The 19,886-nt window shown below is 40.1% G+C and overlaps 1 protein-coding gene across 5 annotated transcripts in view; it reads left to right on the top strand.

The window, feature by feature from the left end:
- The window catches only part of LOC149019759 (metal ion-binding protein), a 157,576-nt gene that overhangs the window by 55,877 nt on the left and 81,813 nt on the right, over window positions 1–19,886 (top strand). For all 5 annotated transcript variants that reach the window (XM_089153729.1, XM_089153730.1, XM_089153732.1 and 2 more), the window contains 3 exons: window positions 1,066–1,136; window positions 1,254–1,353; window positions 1,452–1,550. In XM_089153729.1, coding sequence (XP_089009855.1) covers window positions 1,066–1,136; window positions 1,254–1,353; window positions 1,452–1,550 — 270 coding nt within the window. The remainder of the gene's footprint in view (window positions 1–1,065; window positions 1,137–1,253; window positions 1,354–1,451; window positions 1,551–19,886) is intronic.

Below are 19,886 nucleotides of genomic sequence, written 5' to 3'. Positions count from 1 at the left end.
GAAATTCGGGGAATTTTTGCTAAAATCTTGAAAATTCGTGAAATTTTGAAAATTCCAAGGGGTTGTAACATATAGGGCTTATGGCTATGGATATGGATATGATGGAGCATGATGGTTCATTTGCTAATTGTAGTGGCCTCAAATTAGGATGGACATCGAGTACCAAGGCAGAAGGACCCAAAAATCCACCGAAACTTGAGGTCGAAATCTCAAGTTCGGATTCCAAAATTTTAGCAAAATATTGCTGAAAATTTGATATTTTGCTCATTTTGATAGGTACCGAGATGGCTGAAACTAGTGGAATTTCATACCTTGTTGACAATGCCCTCAAGCCATCTCTTTTTTGAGTAATGCTCCAGATGAGGACCTATTAATGCCTTCAAGACATCTCTTCTAGGCAATCTAACTACTCCCTAGATAACTTAAGTAGTTAGTCCAACTGGATATTCCATAACAGTGTACTTTTTGATGGATAAATGTGGAAAAGGCAAAAATGGCTTGGGATAAGTGTACCTTTCCAACAAAATGCTGAAATGCCTGCCTGGTTAAGTGGGGTCGATGTGCAAGGCCAGCTTCCATTAATTATCAAGGTTCTCTGTTGAGGTGGCAATGGAGTTATTCACACTATGCATTTGAAAACCCCCAGAAAAGATGGTGAAATTTTGTGGAATAGAAGAGGTAATATAATCTATGATGTTGGATCCCACAATTTTCACTTTTTTCAAAATTTCATTTCTTTTCTTTTAATTTTGCTGCTGAAGGGGTAGAATTAAAGATCCATCTCGAGATGGCACTAATTCCTGGGTTGTTAATCATGACAACCATCAGGATATTTGGCTTCTAAGCTTTGATAATTGTTTTTCTTTCATGTGTGCACGTGTAAAATAGTGCTTCCATAAGGTAAGGTGTTCAACTCATATGAATAACTGAAGATGAGAGCATACTTTACAGAGCTTGTTAATTTTAATAGTTGCTTTTTTGTTTCTTTACCCGGCATATTCCCATGCTTGTGTTGGATTCCTACTTTGACACATTTTAATTTATAATGATTATATTTTGAAATAGGGAATCAATAGGGCTAGAGTCGAACAAATGGAAGCTCGATTGAAGGATGACATACTGTTGGAAGCCGCACGGTATCTTTCTTTTGTTTTCGACAACTTATTTACCTTGGAAATGGTTACTGGGATCTATGTCCCTTGATTGCTCTTCCTTTGTGATAGCATATTCTCTTTGCACGTCTGACTTAGCAGATATGGAAATAAGATCCTTGTAACTGATGAACTGCCAGATGGTCAGATGGTGGACCTATGGGAACCAGTAACATGTGATTCGGTGAAGACACCTCTAGAGGTATACATATTGAAGCTCTTCTGGGATATGTTGGATGAGACACCTCAATTCTGATAATTGATGTTACCATATTTGGATTTGTTTTCTTTTCTGCTTAGGTTTATGAGGAACTGCAAGTAGAGGGATACCTTGTTAACTATGAACGTGTTCCTATTACTGATGAAAAATCACCGAAGGAGCAGGATTTTGATATTCTGGTAATTTTTCTATTTCCGCACTGTTGTAGTGCCAAAATTTTGAACACATTTCACAAGAATGCCTCAGTTTTTATGGCAAGGTATATAAAATGTACCAATAGAATTCATGACCTGGTGCCATTTGATTTGGTTGTATCATTTTCTTCTTTTTAATCTCTTTCTGCTTCTAAAGTCTGTAATCTGTGTGTAATTCAGGCTGGAGTTCCAAGTGACTTGTTTTGTACATTTTAGTATTCCTGTTGATATCAATTCTTTGTAATTATTTGATACCAAAAATAGTTGCAATACAAATTATTCAAATGCGGCAAAAATTATGGAATATGATATTGACCAGAACCTATGGTCACACATATGAAACAGTTCAGTTCAAATTATTCGTAGTATTTCATATCAACTGAAATCAATAAAAACTATACGTGGGATTTTTTTTATTCCAAATGACTTGTTTTTGTACATTTTAGCATTCCTGTTGATGCCAATTCCTTGTAATTTTATTTGCAAAACTAGCTGCAATACAAATCATTCAAATGTGGCAAAAATTATGGAATGATATTGACCAGAACCTGTGATCATACATATGAAACAGCTCAGTTCAAATTATCTATAGTACTTCATTTCGACTGAAATCAATAAAAACTACACATGGGATTTTTTGTTACCAATCATTTCTTGGAGGAACATGGCTTTTGCAAAACTTATCTGTGAGTATTTGAGTGTATTGATGCCTAGAACATAGTTTTGGGAATGCTTTTTCTTAGTAATGTAATTTTTGTTTTTTGTTTTTTTGGGCCTTATGTATGAAAGCTCAAGCACCAGGTTAATGGGTGTTTCCTGATTTTGTTGAAAGAGGTGAATTTCAGGGAACAGCCTCTCCACTTGAATTCCCGGGGTGGAGGGGGGTAAGCTGTATATATTATGACCCTCCCAAGACCTTGCTGTGGCAGGAGCTTTGTTCATTGGGTATGCCCATTTTGGAGATTTGCCTAAAATCTCTTCTCTGTATAATATAGTCTGTTTTTATTTAATCTAACTCAATGTTGTTAATGAGTGGGAATATGTCAATTGACAATCTTGGTGTATTACTTTTTGGAAAAATTGAGAAATTCGATATATTTTTTTACTAGGTAAACTTTTGCAGTAGAGGAAGGACATGGATAGAACATGAATAAAAGCCTAATTACAATTTTTTTTTTGGGATGAATAAATAATTTAATTAACAGAAAACAAACAAGCACATTCATTGGCACATACAATGGGAGAGAGAGGGGGGGGGGGGAGAGCAGTCAAGTAAGAGACTGAAGAGAGGAGGAGAGATTCCAAGAACTAACAATCAACCTATTTCTTGGAGTGTCAGTGATAGGGGATGGGGGAGAGAGAGAAGTCTAGAAGAGACATCATGGGAGGTAGCTTTCCAAATCATATCTTGAGAACGCGATTTGGTAGTCCATCTTCGCATATTACGTTCCCACCAAAAGATGATGTATCATGGCGGCAAAGACAAGCTTACCCACTAGGTTGCAAATAGTAGCACCGGCATAGCTTCTTAGGATCCAGTTCCAATCTCAGGCAAACCAAAAGGACCTCCGAGATTGGGACCAAATAGACGCAAGTGCAAGGGTCCAAACAGAGGAGGATAGTGGGCAACGGGAAAAAAGATGGTCAAGGTCTTCTGTATTGTTCCAACAAAGGGTACAGTTTGGGTTGGCAGGGATGTGGTGGCTAATGAGGAAAGCTTGGGTTGGGAGGGCAAGGTTAAGGGCTCTCCAAAGGGTAAGGGAGTGGCAGGGAATGTGGCCTTTGAACCAGACAAGGGGGAGCCAAGGAACAGGGGGGGAGGGCGTTTTAAGGAGATTTCAAGCCGACGAAATGGTAAAGGATGGGGAAGACGAGTGGAGCCAAGTAATGTGGTTAGTGGCATGGGAAAGAGGGGTGGTCCAAACCTATGTGAGACAAGGGTGAGGCAAGGGAGACCAGGAGCCATTGGAAATAAAGGAGGAGAGGGGGTGCTCTTAGGGATGCGGGAGTCATAGACAGTTCTAGGGCCCAAAAGAGTGAACAAAATACCCATCGGATGCCAAGGGTTAAGCCAAAAGGAGGTGGAGGAGCTGGTAGAGACCAGGACCGAGATGGCAGATTGGTAGTAATGGCACGGCCACGGAGCAGCAAGAGCTTTCTCTAGACCCAAGAGGGGTTCGAGGGGAGAGGAGCAGTCTAAAAGGAGTCAGATTTAAGAAGATAGGAATAAACCCAGGAAACCCAAATGGAGTCATGCTTAGAGGCAATCCTCCAAATAAGTTTCATGAGACAGGCCAGGTTCATGTCCTGAACACGGCAAAACCCAAGACCCCCTTCAGATTTGGGACGACATATGGAATTCCAACTAATGGGGTGGAGAAAGCGGGAAGCTTCTTGGCCTTTCCAGAGGAAAGAATAGAAGAGGGATTCCAATGAGAGGATGGTGGATTTAGGAAGGAAAAAGATACCACACCAGTAAAGGTAGGAATATTGGAGGACATAATGGATGAGCACTACTCTACCAGCGAAAGATAGTAACTTACCCTTCCAAAGCTGGAGCTTCTTCCGGATATGATCAAGCATGGGAGAGCAGTGGTGGCGGGTAAGCCTCCCGGGGATAAGAGGGAGGCCGAGATAGGTCACAGGGAACGAACCAAGACAGAACCCCGAAAGCTGAAGGAGGGTAGCTCTAGTATGGTCAGAGATGCCCGAGAAAAAGATAGTGGATTTCTCGAGATTGACCCTAAGGCCAGAGAGGGATTCGAAGAAGGAGAGGGTGGAGAGGATGGAGGAGATAGAGGAATGGTTAGCTTTAGAAAAAATCATAAGGTCATCCACAAAAGCAAGGTGGGTGAGCTTAAGGGATTTGCACTTAGAGATGGGAGAAATGAGTAATTGGTTAGTTTTGGATTGGAGGAGGCAGGAGAGAACTTCAAGAGCTAAGGTGAATAGATAGGGGGAGAGGGGACAACCTTGGCGAATATAGAGTTGAGAAGGGAAGTAGCCGGTAGGGGAGCCATTAGTGATGACAGAGAAGTGAGGAGTGGAGATGCAAGGGTCGATCCAGTGAACAAAGGAAGGGGGAAATCCCATAGCTGAAAGGACTTCGCTGATGAATTCCCACCGGATAGAGTCAAAGGCTTTGTGGAGATCTACTTTCATGAGGGCAGCCGGAGAATGAGCGGATCGATCAAATCCCCGAACAATTTCCGCACAGAGGAGGATATTATCGGAAATACTACGACCTGAAATGAAGGCAGACTGGTTGGGGCTCACCAGGGAGGGGATGACCAATTTGAGGCGATTGGCCAATATCTTAGAAATGAATTTGTAGAGGAGATTACAGAGGGAGATGGGGCAAAAATCCGAAAGAGAGGTTGCACCAAGCTTCTTGGGGATGAGGCAGAGGAAAGTGTTGTTGATGAAGGAGAGTTGGGAAGGATTAAGGAAAAAGCTTCAAACAGCAAGAATGAGATCATGCTCAGTGAAATCCCAGGTAGCAAGGAAAAACCCCATACTAAAGCCGTCAGGGCCGGGGGCCCTATTGGCTTTGTGGGAGCGGATGGCATAGCGGATTTCCTAATGGGAGGGGATAGAGCAAAGGGAGGGGTGAAGGAATTTATTGATAGAGGAGGGATTAAGAGAAGGGCGGGAGGGAAGAGAATTCAGAGAAAGGAGATTGAGAAGGAGACAACTTCAGCCTTAATACTAGGCGGATTATGGATCCAGACCCCACTACTGGTAAGAAAGCAAGGAAGGGAGTTGAAGCTATGGCGAGCTTTAAGAGAGTGTTGGAAATAAGCGGTATTGGCATCTCCAAGCTCAAGCCACCTGAAGCGGAATTTTTGGCGAAGGAAACTTTCCTCTTGGGAAGCGAGGGAGGAAAGAAGCAAGGAGAGAGATTTTTCCTCCTTAGCCAACAACGGGCAAAAAGGATCACTCTGGAGGAGGGATTGGATATGAGAGAGATCTGATCTACAAGAGGCAATAGAAGAGGTGATATTGCCAAAAGTAGAAGAGTTCTAGGAGCGGAGAGCGGACTTAGTGTTTCGAAGCTTGGGCAAAAGCCATAAAGGGAAGAGAGTAACAGTGGATGGGGTGAGCCCAGGCCTTAATGACCGTAGCTAGGAATGTAGGGTCGGAGGTCCACATATCAAAGAATTTGAAGGATTTGGGGCCAAAAGAGGGATGATCAAGGAGATTGATCTGGCAAGGGGAGTGGTCTGAGATGACGGGAGGGGAGAATAGGGCATGAGAAGAGGGGAAATGAGTGATTCAAGGGTCATTGATAAGAAAACGATCAAGCTTGGAGGCAATGCAGGCATCACCCGATCTACGGTTATGCCAAGTCAAGTGGTGACCAACCCAGCGAAGGTCAAGCAAACCTGCATCATCAATCTAGGAATTAAAATCATCGACCGCCAATGGGTTAAGGGGGTTCCCTCCAATTCGTTCAGACGAGAAGCGAACGATATTGAAATCACCCCCAATACCCCAAGGATGACCTAACAAGGAAGAGGAGAGAGAGTGGAGATCAGCCCAAAGAGACTCACGATCAGCTGAGCGGTTGAAGCCATAGACAATGGAGAGGAAGAAGGGGGGAGAGGAAGAGGAGGTCATATGGAAGTGTAAAAGCTGAGAAGAAGAAAAAAGGAGGGAGGGCTGGAATTTTGAGGGGTCCCAAAGGATCCAAATCCGACCAAAAGGGGAATGAGAGGAGTTAGAAAGAAAATCCCAAGAAGGGGCAATGGATTTGGCAATCCGACGGGCATTGTCACTGTGAACATGGGTTTCGATCAGGGCACAAAAAGAAGCTTTAGACACCCGAATGAAATGTTTGATTTCAACTTGTTTGGCAAGGGAATTTAAACCCCTAACGTTTCAAAAAATGATGTCAGACATTTATAAACTATGGGGTTGGGCAGGGTTAGAGCAACCAGGGGGGGAGTCATCATCATGCCAATTCAACAAAAGCAAATGGTCATCCAAATAAGGGGTCTCACACAACGATGAACCGATTGGGGAGGGGGACTCAAAAATTGATGAGCTGATGGAAAAAAGGTTTTAGAAGGTTAGATGGACAGGATGGGCTTAGGTTAGTTGGGCTTGGGGGTTTAGAGCCAAAGGAGAGATGGGTAATGGAGTTTGAGGAAATAGGTTTAAGAAGAGGGCCCAAAGTAGGAAGGTTTAGGAGGCCCATGGGTGCAGATAAAGGAAGGATCGTGGGCTTTGGGCTAGGGGAGTGTAACGGCCCAAAAAGGGGGGTTTTGGTGGTTAAAGCAATCGGACAAGATATCGTCGAGAGTACAAGATGGGTTTGGCTACGTTGGGTAAAATGGGGTTTAGGAGAAGAGGGTAGGTTATTTGCAAAAGGCGGTGGTGAGAGAGAGGGAGACAGAGGTGTGGGGGAGGTTCTTAAGAGGCAAGGCTTAGGTGGCCAGGTATCACGGCAGGCACAATGCTTGCGAGAGACGGGGAATTTACTTGGGAAGTGGTGGCAGCCGGAAGTGCAGAGCTAAGATGTGACCTAGAGGTAGCAGGCTTGCAGAAACAGTCAGCGATAGAAGGAGCATCGATCAGAGGGAACACAACAGTAGAGCAGATCGGCAGGCTTTTCGAGACAGCAGGAACAGGCAAGGTTGTAGACGATGACAGAGAAGGACCAGCAGAATGGCTCAAACTCCTACGCTTCCTCCGACTGTAAGATTTTCCGGTGAGAAGCTTTGCCAGAGAAGCAACAACAACGACAACATCGGCATCAATAGAGATGAGGTTCAAGCGATCAATCAACAGAAAAGGGATTTCCAAAGCAATAGGGGACATTAGCTTGACCAACGGGGGTAGAGAAATGATAGACTAAAACGACGGAGGCAGAGCTTCAGCAGCAACAAAAAGACTAGTGGCAGCAGCAGGCAATGATGAAGCAGGACCAGGAGCAGCAGGTGACGATGAAGTAGGAACAGGAGCAACAGGCGACGAAGAAGCAGGACTAGGAGCAGCAGGCGCTGACATGCACAGATGGGTTTCGTGGCTGAACGTCAGGCAGTGCGAACATCTAGCATGAATCAAATCGTAGACAACGATCTGGTTGATGTGTCGACCCGAGTCGCTCGCAATGGAGATGCAAGGGGGGAGAGGCAGAGAGGCAGACACTTCCACGCAAATATGAGTGTAAGACAAGCGCTCAAGCTTGGAAGTCTTCAGGTCCGAACGGAGGGGTCGGCCAAGAGTAGAGCCAATACGACTAAGGCACTTCACGATTCCAGAATTCCAGAGGCAAACTAGTGAGATTGATCCACAGAGGAAGAGAGTTGAAGCCGACCCTGCGGAGAGGCATGGAAGTTTCCCAAGGTCTGATGAAGATTGGGGACTTCCCCACATACCAAGGAGAACCTTCAATAGCTTTGAGATGACAGGCAGGAGAGGAGAACTTGAACAACAACATGCCATTGTCAATGATGAACGTAACTAAAGAGCCAATTGAGTTCTATTGTTTGGCAAGGGAGGACTTTATGATGCCAAGAGGAGGGTAGGGACCCAAGAATTGGCCAAGAACCGCAAACTTCCATCGGAGAATATCGGGGCTAGTAGCGGAGGGCGGACAGTTGACCAAAGGGATAGGGGACACAGAAGAGGGGGGGATGAAGGCAAGGTTGCAGTCAGAGTTGGGGTAGTTGAACAAAGAGGACCGGATAACAGGGGCAAGAGGGGAGGCGGCAATTCATAATAAAGATTGTTAGAAAATAAACTATAATCAACCAAAACAGTGCAATAACAAGAAGAACTAAGAACAAGAAAAAAGAAGAGAAGAGAAGAAGAAAGAAGAAGAATTGATAGGAGTCACATAAGCCTGCGATTCTAGCCTAGTACTCCTAAAATCGCAACCTCTTATTTATATATATCAATAGTCTAGATTACAACTTGAGAAGCAAGCCATCTTGCCCTCTGAAAAAGGAAATAAAAAGTATGACTTATAAACAGAATTTTCTAGTATTCTAACTCCTAAAATCCATCCAAAATAGGAAGTACTAGAAAAGGAAAGATCTAAATTAGTAACTAACAGAAAATAAAAACTATGCTTTCAAGAAACTATCCAAACTTGTGTAGCAAGATTCCTACATTAGAAAGAGTAGCATATCTATAAAAGAAACAAGGAATAATGGTATAACACTGTTCACGTGAACAGTAATAACCTAAACTTCAACACTCCCCCTTAAGCTGGAGTATACACAGAAAAATTCAGCGTGCACAATTAGAATAAACTTGAAAGGTAGCACCAATCTTGAATCGTGTAGCAATAGCAGACATCGATAAACATTGAGAAAACTTCACCCAGGAGATAATCAACACCAACTTACAAAAAAAAACTTTAATTCTTTATGTCGAAAGAACCATCTAATAATGAGAACAATCGACGATGTTGAAGACGAACAAAGTCCATGAGTATAGTAAGATCAAAGACACTATCCCCATAATGTCGGTAGTAGGGAGAAATATCCACAATAAATCTTCAAAATTACAACTCCAATGTCCATATAAATACTTCGCAAGAAGGCAAATAGTAGGTAAAGTATGGGTAGGTAAAAGACAATATTGATAAAGTACAATATAGGTTATTGTGGACCAAGTAGGTAAGGTAGTATGGGTTATTATGGACCAAATAGGTAGGTAAAAGACAGTATGGGTTACTGCGGACCAAGTAGATAGGGTAAAAGACAGTATAGGTTACTGTTGGTTGAGTTCATATAGGAGTTCAACTCTATTAGAGTTCTTGTTCATGTAAATTTCTATTTCTTGTTACCCAAGTAAGGATATTTATGTAATAGTGTTCTTTTCAGTTTATTATAAATAGAGGGCTTAAGATCACATTGATCAATAAGCCATTCTACCAATATTGTGTTTCTCAACATGGCATCTGAGTCTAAGTTCGATTAGGGAAGAGAAAAAAAAGAAGCATAAATCTCTCTCTCTCGCTGACGAAGACCTACCTCCTTCTTCTTATTTTTTTCAAACCCATCGCAATTCTTCAGTTTTGCCCCTGCAACACCACTTTACTCTGTTGCTGTCAATGCCGCTGCTCCTGCAACACCTATAGTTAGTTGTTACGAACCACCTTCCTTTGTTTTTTTCTCGTTCTTCGTCTGAAACAAGAAGCTCCTGAATACTAGACTTTAGCCTGCGATTTGATTACGCCAACAAAAACAAGAAAAAACAAATATTGATGTTTGAGGGTTTTAGTTTGTAAATTTACTTTCTTACAGGGATCTATTGGTAAATTTGCATATTTTTAGGGACCTATATGTAAAGTTGCATAGTTTCAAGGACTTATATGTAAATTTGCATATTTTTAGGGACATTTTAAATTTTTTTAGGGACTTATGTATAAATTTGCATAGTTTCAGGGACCTATTTACAAATTCAGAATTTTCAGGGGCTTATTTGTAATTTCCCATACCAAAAAAAAAAAAGAAAAAGAAGAAGAAGAAAGAAAGAAAGAAAGAAAGATGTTGTTCCTTATATGCACCTTTTGAATCGTGGTTTGGTTATTGCTGAAGGGTGACGACTTAAGAACCGTAGACAATTTTTTCAACATGGCAACTACCGATGATACTACTGCTCCCACTGGCTCCAAACATTACCCTACTCTTCATCCTCTTTCGGTATGATTTGATGGAACAAATTATTTGATCTGGTCTCGATCTGCTTACCTGACTATTGTCGGAAGAGGACTTGTTGGAAACATTATGGGCACCACTATCAAACCTACTACCACAGGTGTTTCACAGGTTAAATGGATAACGAATGACTCTCTTATTATGTCATATCTTTTAAATTCCATGAATGCAAATATTGCCCGTGGATACCTATTACTTGATATTGTAGCCCAAATCTGGAAGGCTACTTCTGAAATATATGGACAGTTGGGGAATGATGCACAGATTTATGAGCTATGAAAGAAGCTTCATGAGACTACCCAAAAGGAACTGAGAGTGGCCCAATATTATGCTCAGTTGCGATCTCTTTGGCAGGAGTTGGATCATTATGGGGATTATCACCCCACTAATCTGGATGATGTGACTACTTATAGGAAGCACGTTGATAAGATTCGGCTATATGACTTGTTGGCAGGTTTGAATGTGGAGTATGATCAAATCAAAGTGCAAGTATTAAGTCGATCTCCCTTTCCTACACTATAACAGTCTTATGCCCTTGTTCAGTGTAAGGAAAGCTGTCTATTAGCCATGTTTCATGCTCTTAGTGTGGAGAAATGAGCCTTACAGTCTGTTGGCACTAAATCTGATTCAGTTAAGGAGATTGTCAGGTGTGAGTACTGTCATAAACCATACCATACAATGGCTAATTGTTGGACGCTCCATGGGAAACCTTTTGATTTTGAGCCTTACATCTGTCAAGGACTAAATCTGATTCGGTTAAGGAGATTGTCAGGTGTGAGTACTGTCATAAACCATACCATACAAAGGCCAATTGTTGGACACTCCATGGGAAACCTTTTGATTTTAAGCAAAAACAAGCACAAAAAGGGAAAAAACCGAAAGCTAATCTTTCTGAAACAGTTTCCACAACATCCTATGCAGACATTGGTTTTTCACCGGAGTGCTACTCTACGACGTATTCTGCAGTCTTCTACTGCCGGTACAGCCTCTACTATTGCTTCCTCCACTACACATACCAACTCCTACCTTGCTACTTTAGGTAAAACTTTTATAGGCTACCATGTTTTTACGGTTTTTGCTCCCTGGATCATTGATACAGGAGCCACAGATCAGATGACAGGTTCATCCTCATTTTTTTTACATTATGCTCCAACTTTTGGAAAAGATAAAGTTTGAATATCTAATGGCTCCTATTCTTCTATTGCTGGAAAATGGACCATTCAACATTCTTTATCACTTTCTTTGTCTAAGGTTTCACAAGTTCCCTCTTTCTCTACTAACTTGCTCTCTATCAGTAGTCTTACACATGACTTGAATTGTAAAGTGACTTTTTTCCCATCTTACTGCGTCTTCCAACGGGGAAGGAGATTGGACGTGGTAAACTAGACAATGGACTTTATCTGTTGGAGCCAATTGGAGGATCTACTTCTTCTTTTGCATCTTCTAATCAGGTCCATTCGGTAATATCATACCTTCAACAATGGCACCATAGGCTAGGTGGTCATCCCCTTTAGGAACTCTTAAGAAAGTATTTCTTAATTTAGTTTCTTCTTGTAAAAAAGGATGAATTTTTTTGTGAAGCTTGCATTTTGGGAAAGCAGACTCATTCTACTTATTTACCGTCTCTCCATACTAAAAAATCTATTCCTTTTGGACTCATTCATATTAATGTGTGGGGCCTCTTCCGACGTGTCTATTACTGGCTATAGGTACTATGTTACTTTTATTGATTGTCACTCTCATTCTACATGGATTTATCTTTTAAAACAAAAAATGAGGGTTTTCGATGTTTTCGTGATTTTTATAATATGATTAAAACTCAGTTCAATGCCACTGTGTAGATCCTTCGCAGTGACAATGGCACAGAGTATATTGATGGTGAATTTCATAAATATCTCTTAAACTCTGGCATAATACTTAGGATGCTCAGTAGGATACTTGGTTTTAAATGTCCTAATGAGCTTCTCCAGGGAACCTCTTCTTCTATTATACCCTAAAAGGTGTTTGGATGTGTTTGTTATGCCATAATCATAGCCCATCAAAGCTGGCTCTCAGTGGCCTACGCTGCGTTTTTCTAAGTATTCTGCTACTCAGAAAGGGTACAAATGTTATCATCCTCCTTCCAGGAAAACCATTGTCTCCATGGATGTCATTTTTAATTAATCTTGCCTTTACTATACACCTCTCCAGGGGGAGAGTCCTAGAGGAAAGGTGTTATTTCCAACTCTAGACCTTTTTATCACACCACCACAAAACAACTTAGGAGTTTAATAAGTGTTTCCTTACCAGGGGAGACTTTACCCTGTATACTTGTGGACTTTAATTCCCCCCTCTGTTTTTTGAACCATGTGAAGAACCTGGTCAGGCGGAGACCACTCCTGTAAGGCACACTATTGAAGTCTTTCAAAACAAGATTTACCAGAATAAGGAGGTGTAGACTTATTGGAGGAAGAATTATAACCGGCTAAAGCAAGTGGAGAAAGGTGAGTCCTGCTCCAGAATTAGATTCTACTGTTCCCCTTGAGGTATCTTCTTCTGATATTCATATTTTGTTAGAAAACGAGTCAGATATTATACTTAGCATCCCATTGCTAAATATGTCTCTTATGATTCTTTGTCTGACTCTTACCGTGCTTTTATATCCTCTCTATCATCTGTATCTGTTCCTAAATGCTGGCAGGAAGCTTATGCTAATAAGAGATGGAAGGTAATTATGGTAGAGGAAATGCAGGCAATGAAGAAAAATGAATTTTGGGAGTTGGTTACACTTCCTTCAGGAAAAAAATCTGTGGGCTGTAAATGGGTGTTTGTGGTTAAACAAAATATGGATGTATCAGTTAACAAGTTGAAGGCTAGACTAGTTGCAAAGGGGTTCACCCAGACCTATAGGATTGATTATCAAGAGACTTTTGCCCCTGTTGCAAAACTGAACACTGTCAGAGTTCTATTGTCTGTAGTTGTGAACAAATACTGGAACTTGCACCAACTAGACGTAAAGAATGCCTTCTTACATGGGGAGTTAGAGGAAGAAGTTTATATGGAAATCCCACATGGTTTCTTCGATGACAATACTCTAGGGAAAGTTTGTCGGTTGAAGAGGTCAATTTATGGGTTAAAACGGTCTCCTAGATGTTGGTTTGGACGCCTCTTTAAGGCAATGATTTCCATTGGGTATAAGCAAAGTAATGCTGATTATACACTATTTGTCAAGAAGTCTGGTACTAATGTCACACTTTTCATTGTTTATGTAGACAATATTGTCATCATAGGAAATGATGGTGAAGAAATTCGAAGGTTGAAGAACTTTCTTGGCGGAGAGTTTAAGATTAAAGATCTAGGGAAGTTACAATACTTCTTAGGGATTGAGATGGCTCGATCAAAGAAGGGTATATTTCTATCCTAAAGAAAGTATGTCCTAGATTTATTATCAGAAGTGGGAATGTTAGGGTGTAAAGTAGTTGATACCCCTATTGAAACTGGAGCTAAACTTAAACAAAAAGAGGTAGAACCGGTGGACCAAGGAAGATACCAATAGTTGGTAGGGAAAATTATCTACTTGTCCCACACCAGGCTAGACATCGCTTATGCCGTGGGGATAGTGAGCCAATTCATATATGATCCATATTTAGCTCATATGAAGGCTGTTACCAGAATACTACAGTATTTAAAGGGAACTCTTGGAAAAGGAATACTTTTATCACCCACTGATAAGTTAAGAGTAGAAGCATACACTGACATAGATTGGGCTGGATCTCCAGACATGAAGTCAATTTCATGTTACTGTACCTTTGTTGGAGGTAATCTAGTTACTTGGAGAAGTAAGAAACAGAATGTGGTAGCTTTATCCAGTACTGAAGCTGAATATTGAGCTATGGTTCATGGAGTTTGTGAGCTACTATGGTTGAAAGGCTTGCTAGAAGATATTGAAGTCCAAGTTCCAAAACCTATGATGCTATATTGTGACAACTGCTATCTTGCTAATAATCCAGTGCAACGTGATCGAAATAAGCACATTGAAATTGACAGGTTTTTTGTCAAAGGAAAGTTGGAACAATGGCTTATCTGCGTGCCTTTTGTGAGGTCTTGAGACCAAGTGGCAGATGTTTTCACTAAGGATTTGAAAGAATGAGGTTTCCTTCCTATTGTTGGCAAGTTGGGCATGACTAATATCTATGCCTCAACTTGAGGGGGAGTGTTGGTTGAGTTCTACTTGCAGTTCATCTCTATTAGAGTTCTTGTTCATGTAAATTTCTATTTCTTGTTACCCAAGTAAGGATATTTATGTAATAGTGTTCTTTCCAATTTATTATAAATTAAGGGCTTGAGATTACACTGATTAATAAGCCATTCTACCAATATTGTGTTTCTCAAACATTTACTGTAGACCAAGTAGGTAGGGTAGTATGGGTTACTACTGACCTAGTAGTTAGGTAAAGGACAATATAGGTAAAGGTAGATAATGATATTGTTGTAGAATGCCATAAGTTGGAGGACAAAGATCTTCGCAAATAAAATCCATCAGCACATCTTGAGTAGATATAGAATAAGGTACCATTCTCCCCTTCATGTGTTGCATTACACGTGGACAATTAATGACAACCTAAAACCATTATCCAGTTTAAAAAAATCCTAAGAAATATAGTTTCCAAGTTCTCCTCAAGGTAGGTAATGTTGTAATATGGAAATATATAGTAGTCCAATGGTGAGGAGTTATGGTATAAATGCGATTTAATAAAATGCAAACTATGGACGAAGAGGGAGAGGCACAGGTTCAGCTATGGATAATCAAGAACAATAAAAGAGCAAAATATGTGTCAGACCAAAGGTGGGTAGAAAAAAAATTTTTGTTAGAAACAACAGTAGTCAATGGAGTAGAACCGAGCTAATACTAAATTCAGGTCTGAGATGTTGAAAAAAAAATCGTAGAAGAAACAGAATAGGCACAAGTCTTTATGGAAAAAAACTTGTAGAATATTAATTCCATCCATGAAATGGGGAAACAATTGCCTAGAGATTCGTATGAAACATAGTATAGCATCGTAGGTTATAAAGCAGTAGTTAGGATGCAAACACAGCCAGATAGGTAAATCGTAGTCCTTATCATATAAAAAGGAAATAGCTGCCCATGGATTAGGTAGATTGAACCTTAGAGAAGACCCAAAAAAAAGCCTGTGTAGGAACCATCATGTAAAGGATGGGAAACTGAAACATACAGCCAATCTTCATCTGGATTTCCTGGGTTGTTAGTAGCATGGATAGGTATTATTTAGTCCTTTATAAATCAACAAAGAAGCAAACCATATCAACCGGTAGCCATCCCAAATAAATCTTCAGAAACCAGCAAAAAATCCCAAGATCCGAATTATAAACTCATAGACCAGCAGCTTAGAGATTGAAAAAGAATCATAAAATAAATTCTGCAGAGTGCAGAACAGAATAGGGTAGGACAAAAAACTGATCTAAGCTCATTATTTGCAGCAACAGGTGGTTGTGCACCAAAACTTGAAGAAGAATAGCAGATAAATTTTGCAACACAGAATCGAATAGGTGTTTGCAGAGAAAAACAGATCTACAGAAGGATGTAAAACTGCAGAAAATAATATATTAAAGTAATCAATCAAGTTATGGGATAAGTAAGAGGTAAGTAATATAATAGATCAGTTTATATATTCATCTGATCTAACTATAAAATAAGTACAACAATAGGTGGCTGTGCACCAAAGAGAGGAACACTGAAAGAGAACTTCAGAAGAGAATATTTGAGAACAACACTGTTTTGATTAAAAAAGCTTTGATGCCATGTTAGAAAATAAGCTTTAATGAACCATAACAATGCAATAATAAGAAGAACTAAGAAGAAGAAAAAAGAAAAAGAGAAGAGAAGAAGAAAGAAGAAGAATTGATAGGAATCACATAAGACTGCGATTTTAGCTTGGTACTCCTAGAATCATAGCCTCTTGTTTATAGATATCAATAGTCTAGATTACAACTTGAGAAGCAAGCCATCTAGCCCTGTAAATAAGGAAACAAAAAGTACAACTTATTAACAGAATTTTCTAGTCTTCTGACTCCTAAAATCTGTCCAAAACAAAAAGTACTGGAAAAGGAAAGTTACGAAATTAGTAACTAACAGAAAATAGAAACTATGCTTTGAAGAAACTACCAAAACTTGTGTAGCGAGATTCATACATTAGAAAGAGTAGCATATCTAAAAAAGAAACAAGGAATAAGGGCATAACACTGTGAACAGTATCACGTGAACGATAACAACCTAAACTTCAACAGAGATAAAAGCCTAGTTACAATCGATAATAGAGACATGCAAGTCCACATCCTTTTTTATTAGATCTAACTTAGTAGGAACTCTACTGCCTCCCCATGTATCTCAGCATTCCGCACCTGAACTCTGATCATATAATCTGTTGGTTGGTTTTGTTCTCTCCGCACATGCCTTTATTCCTTTTATGTGGCTTAGAGGACTGCGGCAGGATTCTCCCTTTGATGCCTCGACTCTTCTATTGGTAATATCAAATTATCAATTGCTAGCTTAGAATTAGACCTATTGGAGATTTTCAGTAAGTCTTCACCAATGCAATATTGGTGCCCCTTTATGGATAGCTTTCAGCTTTATTGTAAGGATGGAGTGCCCTTCACCCTTTTCTCTGTAAAAGGCAATCCTTTGCATTGAGGCCACCATAAGTTGCTGTCAAGTTAACTAATGCACATCAAAATACAAAGCTAGTTAGTTAATGTTGAAATTTTAAGAGAATCCTGACTTATGTCCTGTGTGACATAGCATGGCTTTATTTATAATAATAGTTATGAATGAGCAAGTGCAATGTTCCCCGATGTGGGACTAAAAACATAAATAATAAAGACTCTAATAGACCAAACTCCTAATCAGACCCAAACTCCTAACTGAACTCAACTTATGACTTACAACACTCCCCCTCAAGTTGGTGCATAGATATCTATCATCCTCAACTTGCTAACAATACTACTAAATAACTTAACACTCAAAACTTTTTGTGAATATATCAGCATGCTAGTTGTCAGAGGTAACAAAAGAAATTTGAACCAGACCAGACTCAACTTTTCTTTAATAAAATGCCTATCAATTTCCACATGTTTGGTCCTATCATGCTGAATTGGATTTTGGGCGATGCTGATGGCTGATTTGCTGTTAGAATACAACCTTATAGGTCCTTCCAGATCTGCTCCAAGTTCTTGAAGAAGTCCCTTCAACCATAACACTTCACAAATAGCTTGAGCTAAGGCTCTAAACTCTGCTTCAGCACTTGATTGAGCCACTACAGCCTGTTTTTTGTTCCTCCAAGACACCAAGTTACCTCCCACATAAGTACAATAGCCAGAGGTAGACCTCCTGTCATTTGGACATCCGGCCCAATCTGCATCAGTGTATGTTTCAACTCTAACATGTCCTTAAGAAGAGATTAAAATACTTATCCCTAAAGATGCCTTCAAGTACCTCAAGATACGATATTCTGCATTAAGATGTGAAGAATAAGGATCATGCATGTACTGACTTACAAGGCTGATTGCGAAGGCGGTTTTGTTAATTGGTTCTAGCCTAGTATGTGACAAATAAATAAACTTCTCAACTAATTTTTGGTAGCCGGTTTTGTTAATTGGTTCTCTTTCCTTAGCTTTCAAGTGTTGATTAGGCTCCACTGGAGTCTCTGCAAGTCTACACCCTAGCATTCTAGTCTCTTCTAATAGGTCCAATGTGTACTTTCTCTGAGAGAGTGAGACACCATTAGCAGAGTAGGGCAACTTTAACCCAAGAAAGTACCTGAATTTGCCCATATCTTTCATCTCAAACTCTATCCCAAAAAATGTCTTCAAGGCTATAATTTCCTCTTCACTGTTTCCTGTGATGACAATATCATCCACATATACAAGGAGTACTATAGTGTGAGATTTATCATACTTGATAAACAGGGTATGGTCTGCATTACTTTGCCTGTAGCCTTAGGAGATCATTGCCTTGTGAAATCTTCTAAACCATACCCTAGGAGACTACTTTAGACCATATAGAGTTCTCTTTAACCTGCACACCTTCCCATGGGTCTCTGAACTAGAATAACCAGGCATATCCATAGGTATCTTCCTTCAGTTCTTTATATTGTTAAGCATTTTTCACATCTAATTGTTGAAGACTTCACCCTTGGTTTACAACACATAGGAGAATAGCCCGAACAATATTCATCTTACCAACATGAGCAAATGTCTCTTGGTAGTCAATGGCATAGGTTTGAGTAAAGACCTTGGCTACTAGTCTTGCTTTATATCTCTCAATGGTCCCATTTGCTTTGTGTTTTATTGCAAACATCCATTTGTATTCAACAGTCTTCTTCCTTGCAGGCAAGGATACTAGATCCCATGTCTTATTTTTTCCCAAGGCTTGCATTTCTTCGTCCATAGCTTTCTTCCAGTTTGATTGAGACACTACGTCTTGCCTTGAATTAGGGATAGAGGTGGAAGACAAAGAGGAATTAAAGCTTTGAAATTCTGGGGATAGGGAATGATATGATACATAGTTAGAAATATGGTGTCTGGTGCAAGTACGTGACTATTTTCTTAATGCAATGAGAAAATCAAGATCAAAGACAGACTCACTTGGAGGAATGGTTGCTTCAGGACGAGGATTTGGTGCTTCCAATTGTCGTGGCTCAGTGGAGGGCTTTTGCTTCCTTTGGTAGGCCTTCAGAGGAGGTCTAGACTTCCCCTGCACATTATCCACCAACTGTTCCTATCTATTCACTCCATCTTCTAATAGGAAGTCTTTCGAAGGAGACTCAACAATAGAAACTTCTGGAGGAATCTTAAGGAACACTGGAGCTTCTTCTCTAGGACTCTCCCCTTAAAGAAGAGGAGAAAAAAAGGGAACCTGTTCTTGAAAAACATCAATGGACACAAAAAATTGACGAGATCCAGGTTGGTAATATTTATAACCTTTTTGTGTTAAGGAGATAGCCTAAGAATATACACCGTAACCCTTTGGGATCAAGCTTACTATGACTGATGGTTGCAAACAAATGCAACACATCCAAGGACCTTAGGGGGTATAGTAAAATTTGTTGTACCTAGGAGAACTTCAAGAGGACAACGCTGATCTAAGACAAGATAAGGCATCCTATTAATTGAGATAAGTGGCAATTTGAACTGCATCACCCCAGAATCGACGTGGCACATGCATAGTAAACATAAGGGACCATGCCACTTCCAAGAAATGCCTATTTTTACGCTCTGCAATCCCATTCTAAGGAGGTGTATCAACACAACTGGTTTGGTCGATAATCTTATGATCATAATAGTAAGAGGGAAATCTGCCACCTGAATATTCAGTCCCATTATCTCCTAAGGATTTTTATTACAGCCACAAACTTGTTCTTAACCATATTGTGAAAATTTTGGAAATAGGAGACATCAGTTTTTTTATGCAAGAGATCCAAAGTAGGGGGGGTGCAACAATCAATGAATGTAACAAACCGACAATGGCCTGATATAGATACAGTCCGAGAAGGACCCCATACCTAAGAGTGAATAACAGAAAAAAAAAAAAAAAAAACTTATATTATCTGAATTCTAAAATGGTATAAATATGTCTTGTTTGCTTGGCCAA

This window comes from Hakea prostrata, chromosome 4 (genome assembly GCF_041222555.1).
Source record: "Hakea prostrata isolate BN-2017 chromosome 4, UWA_Hpros_2, whole genome shotgun sequence".
NCBI classification, from domain to species: Eukaryota; Viridiplantae; Streptophyta; class Magnoliopsida; order Proteales; family Proteaceae; genus Hakea; species Hakea prostrata.
This window is presented reverse-complemented; position numbering and strand designations above follow the sequence as displayed.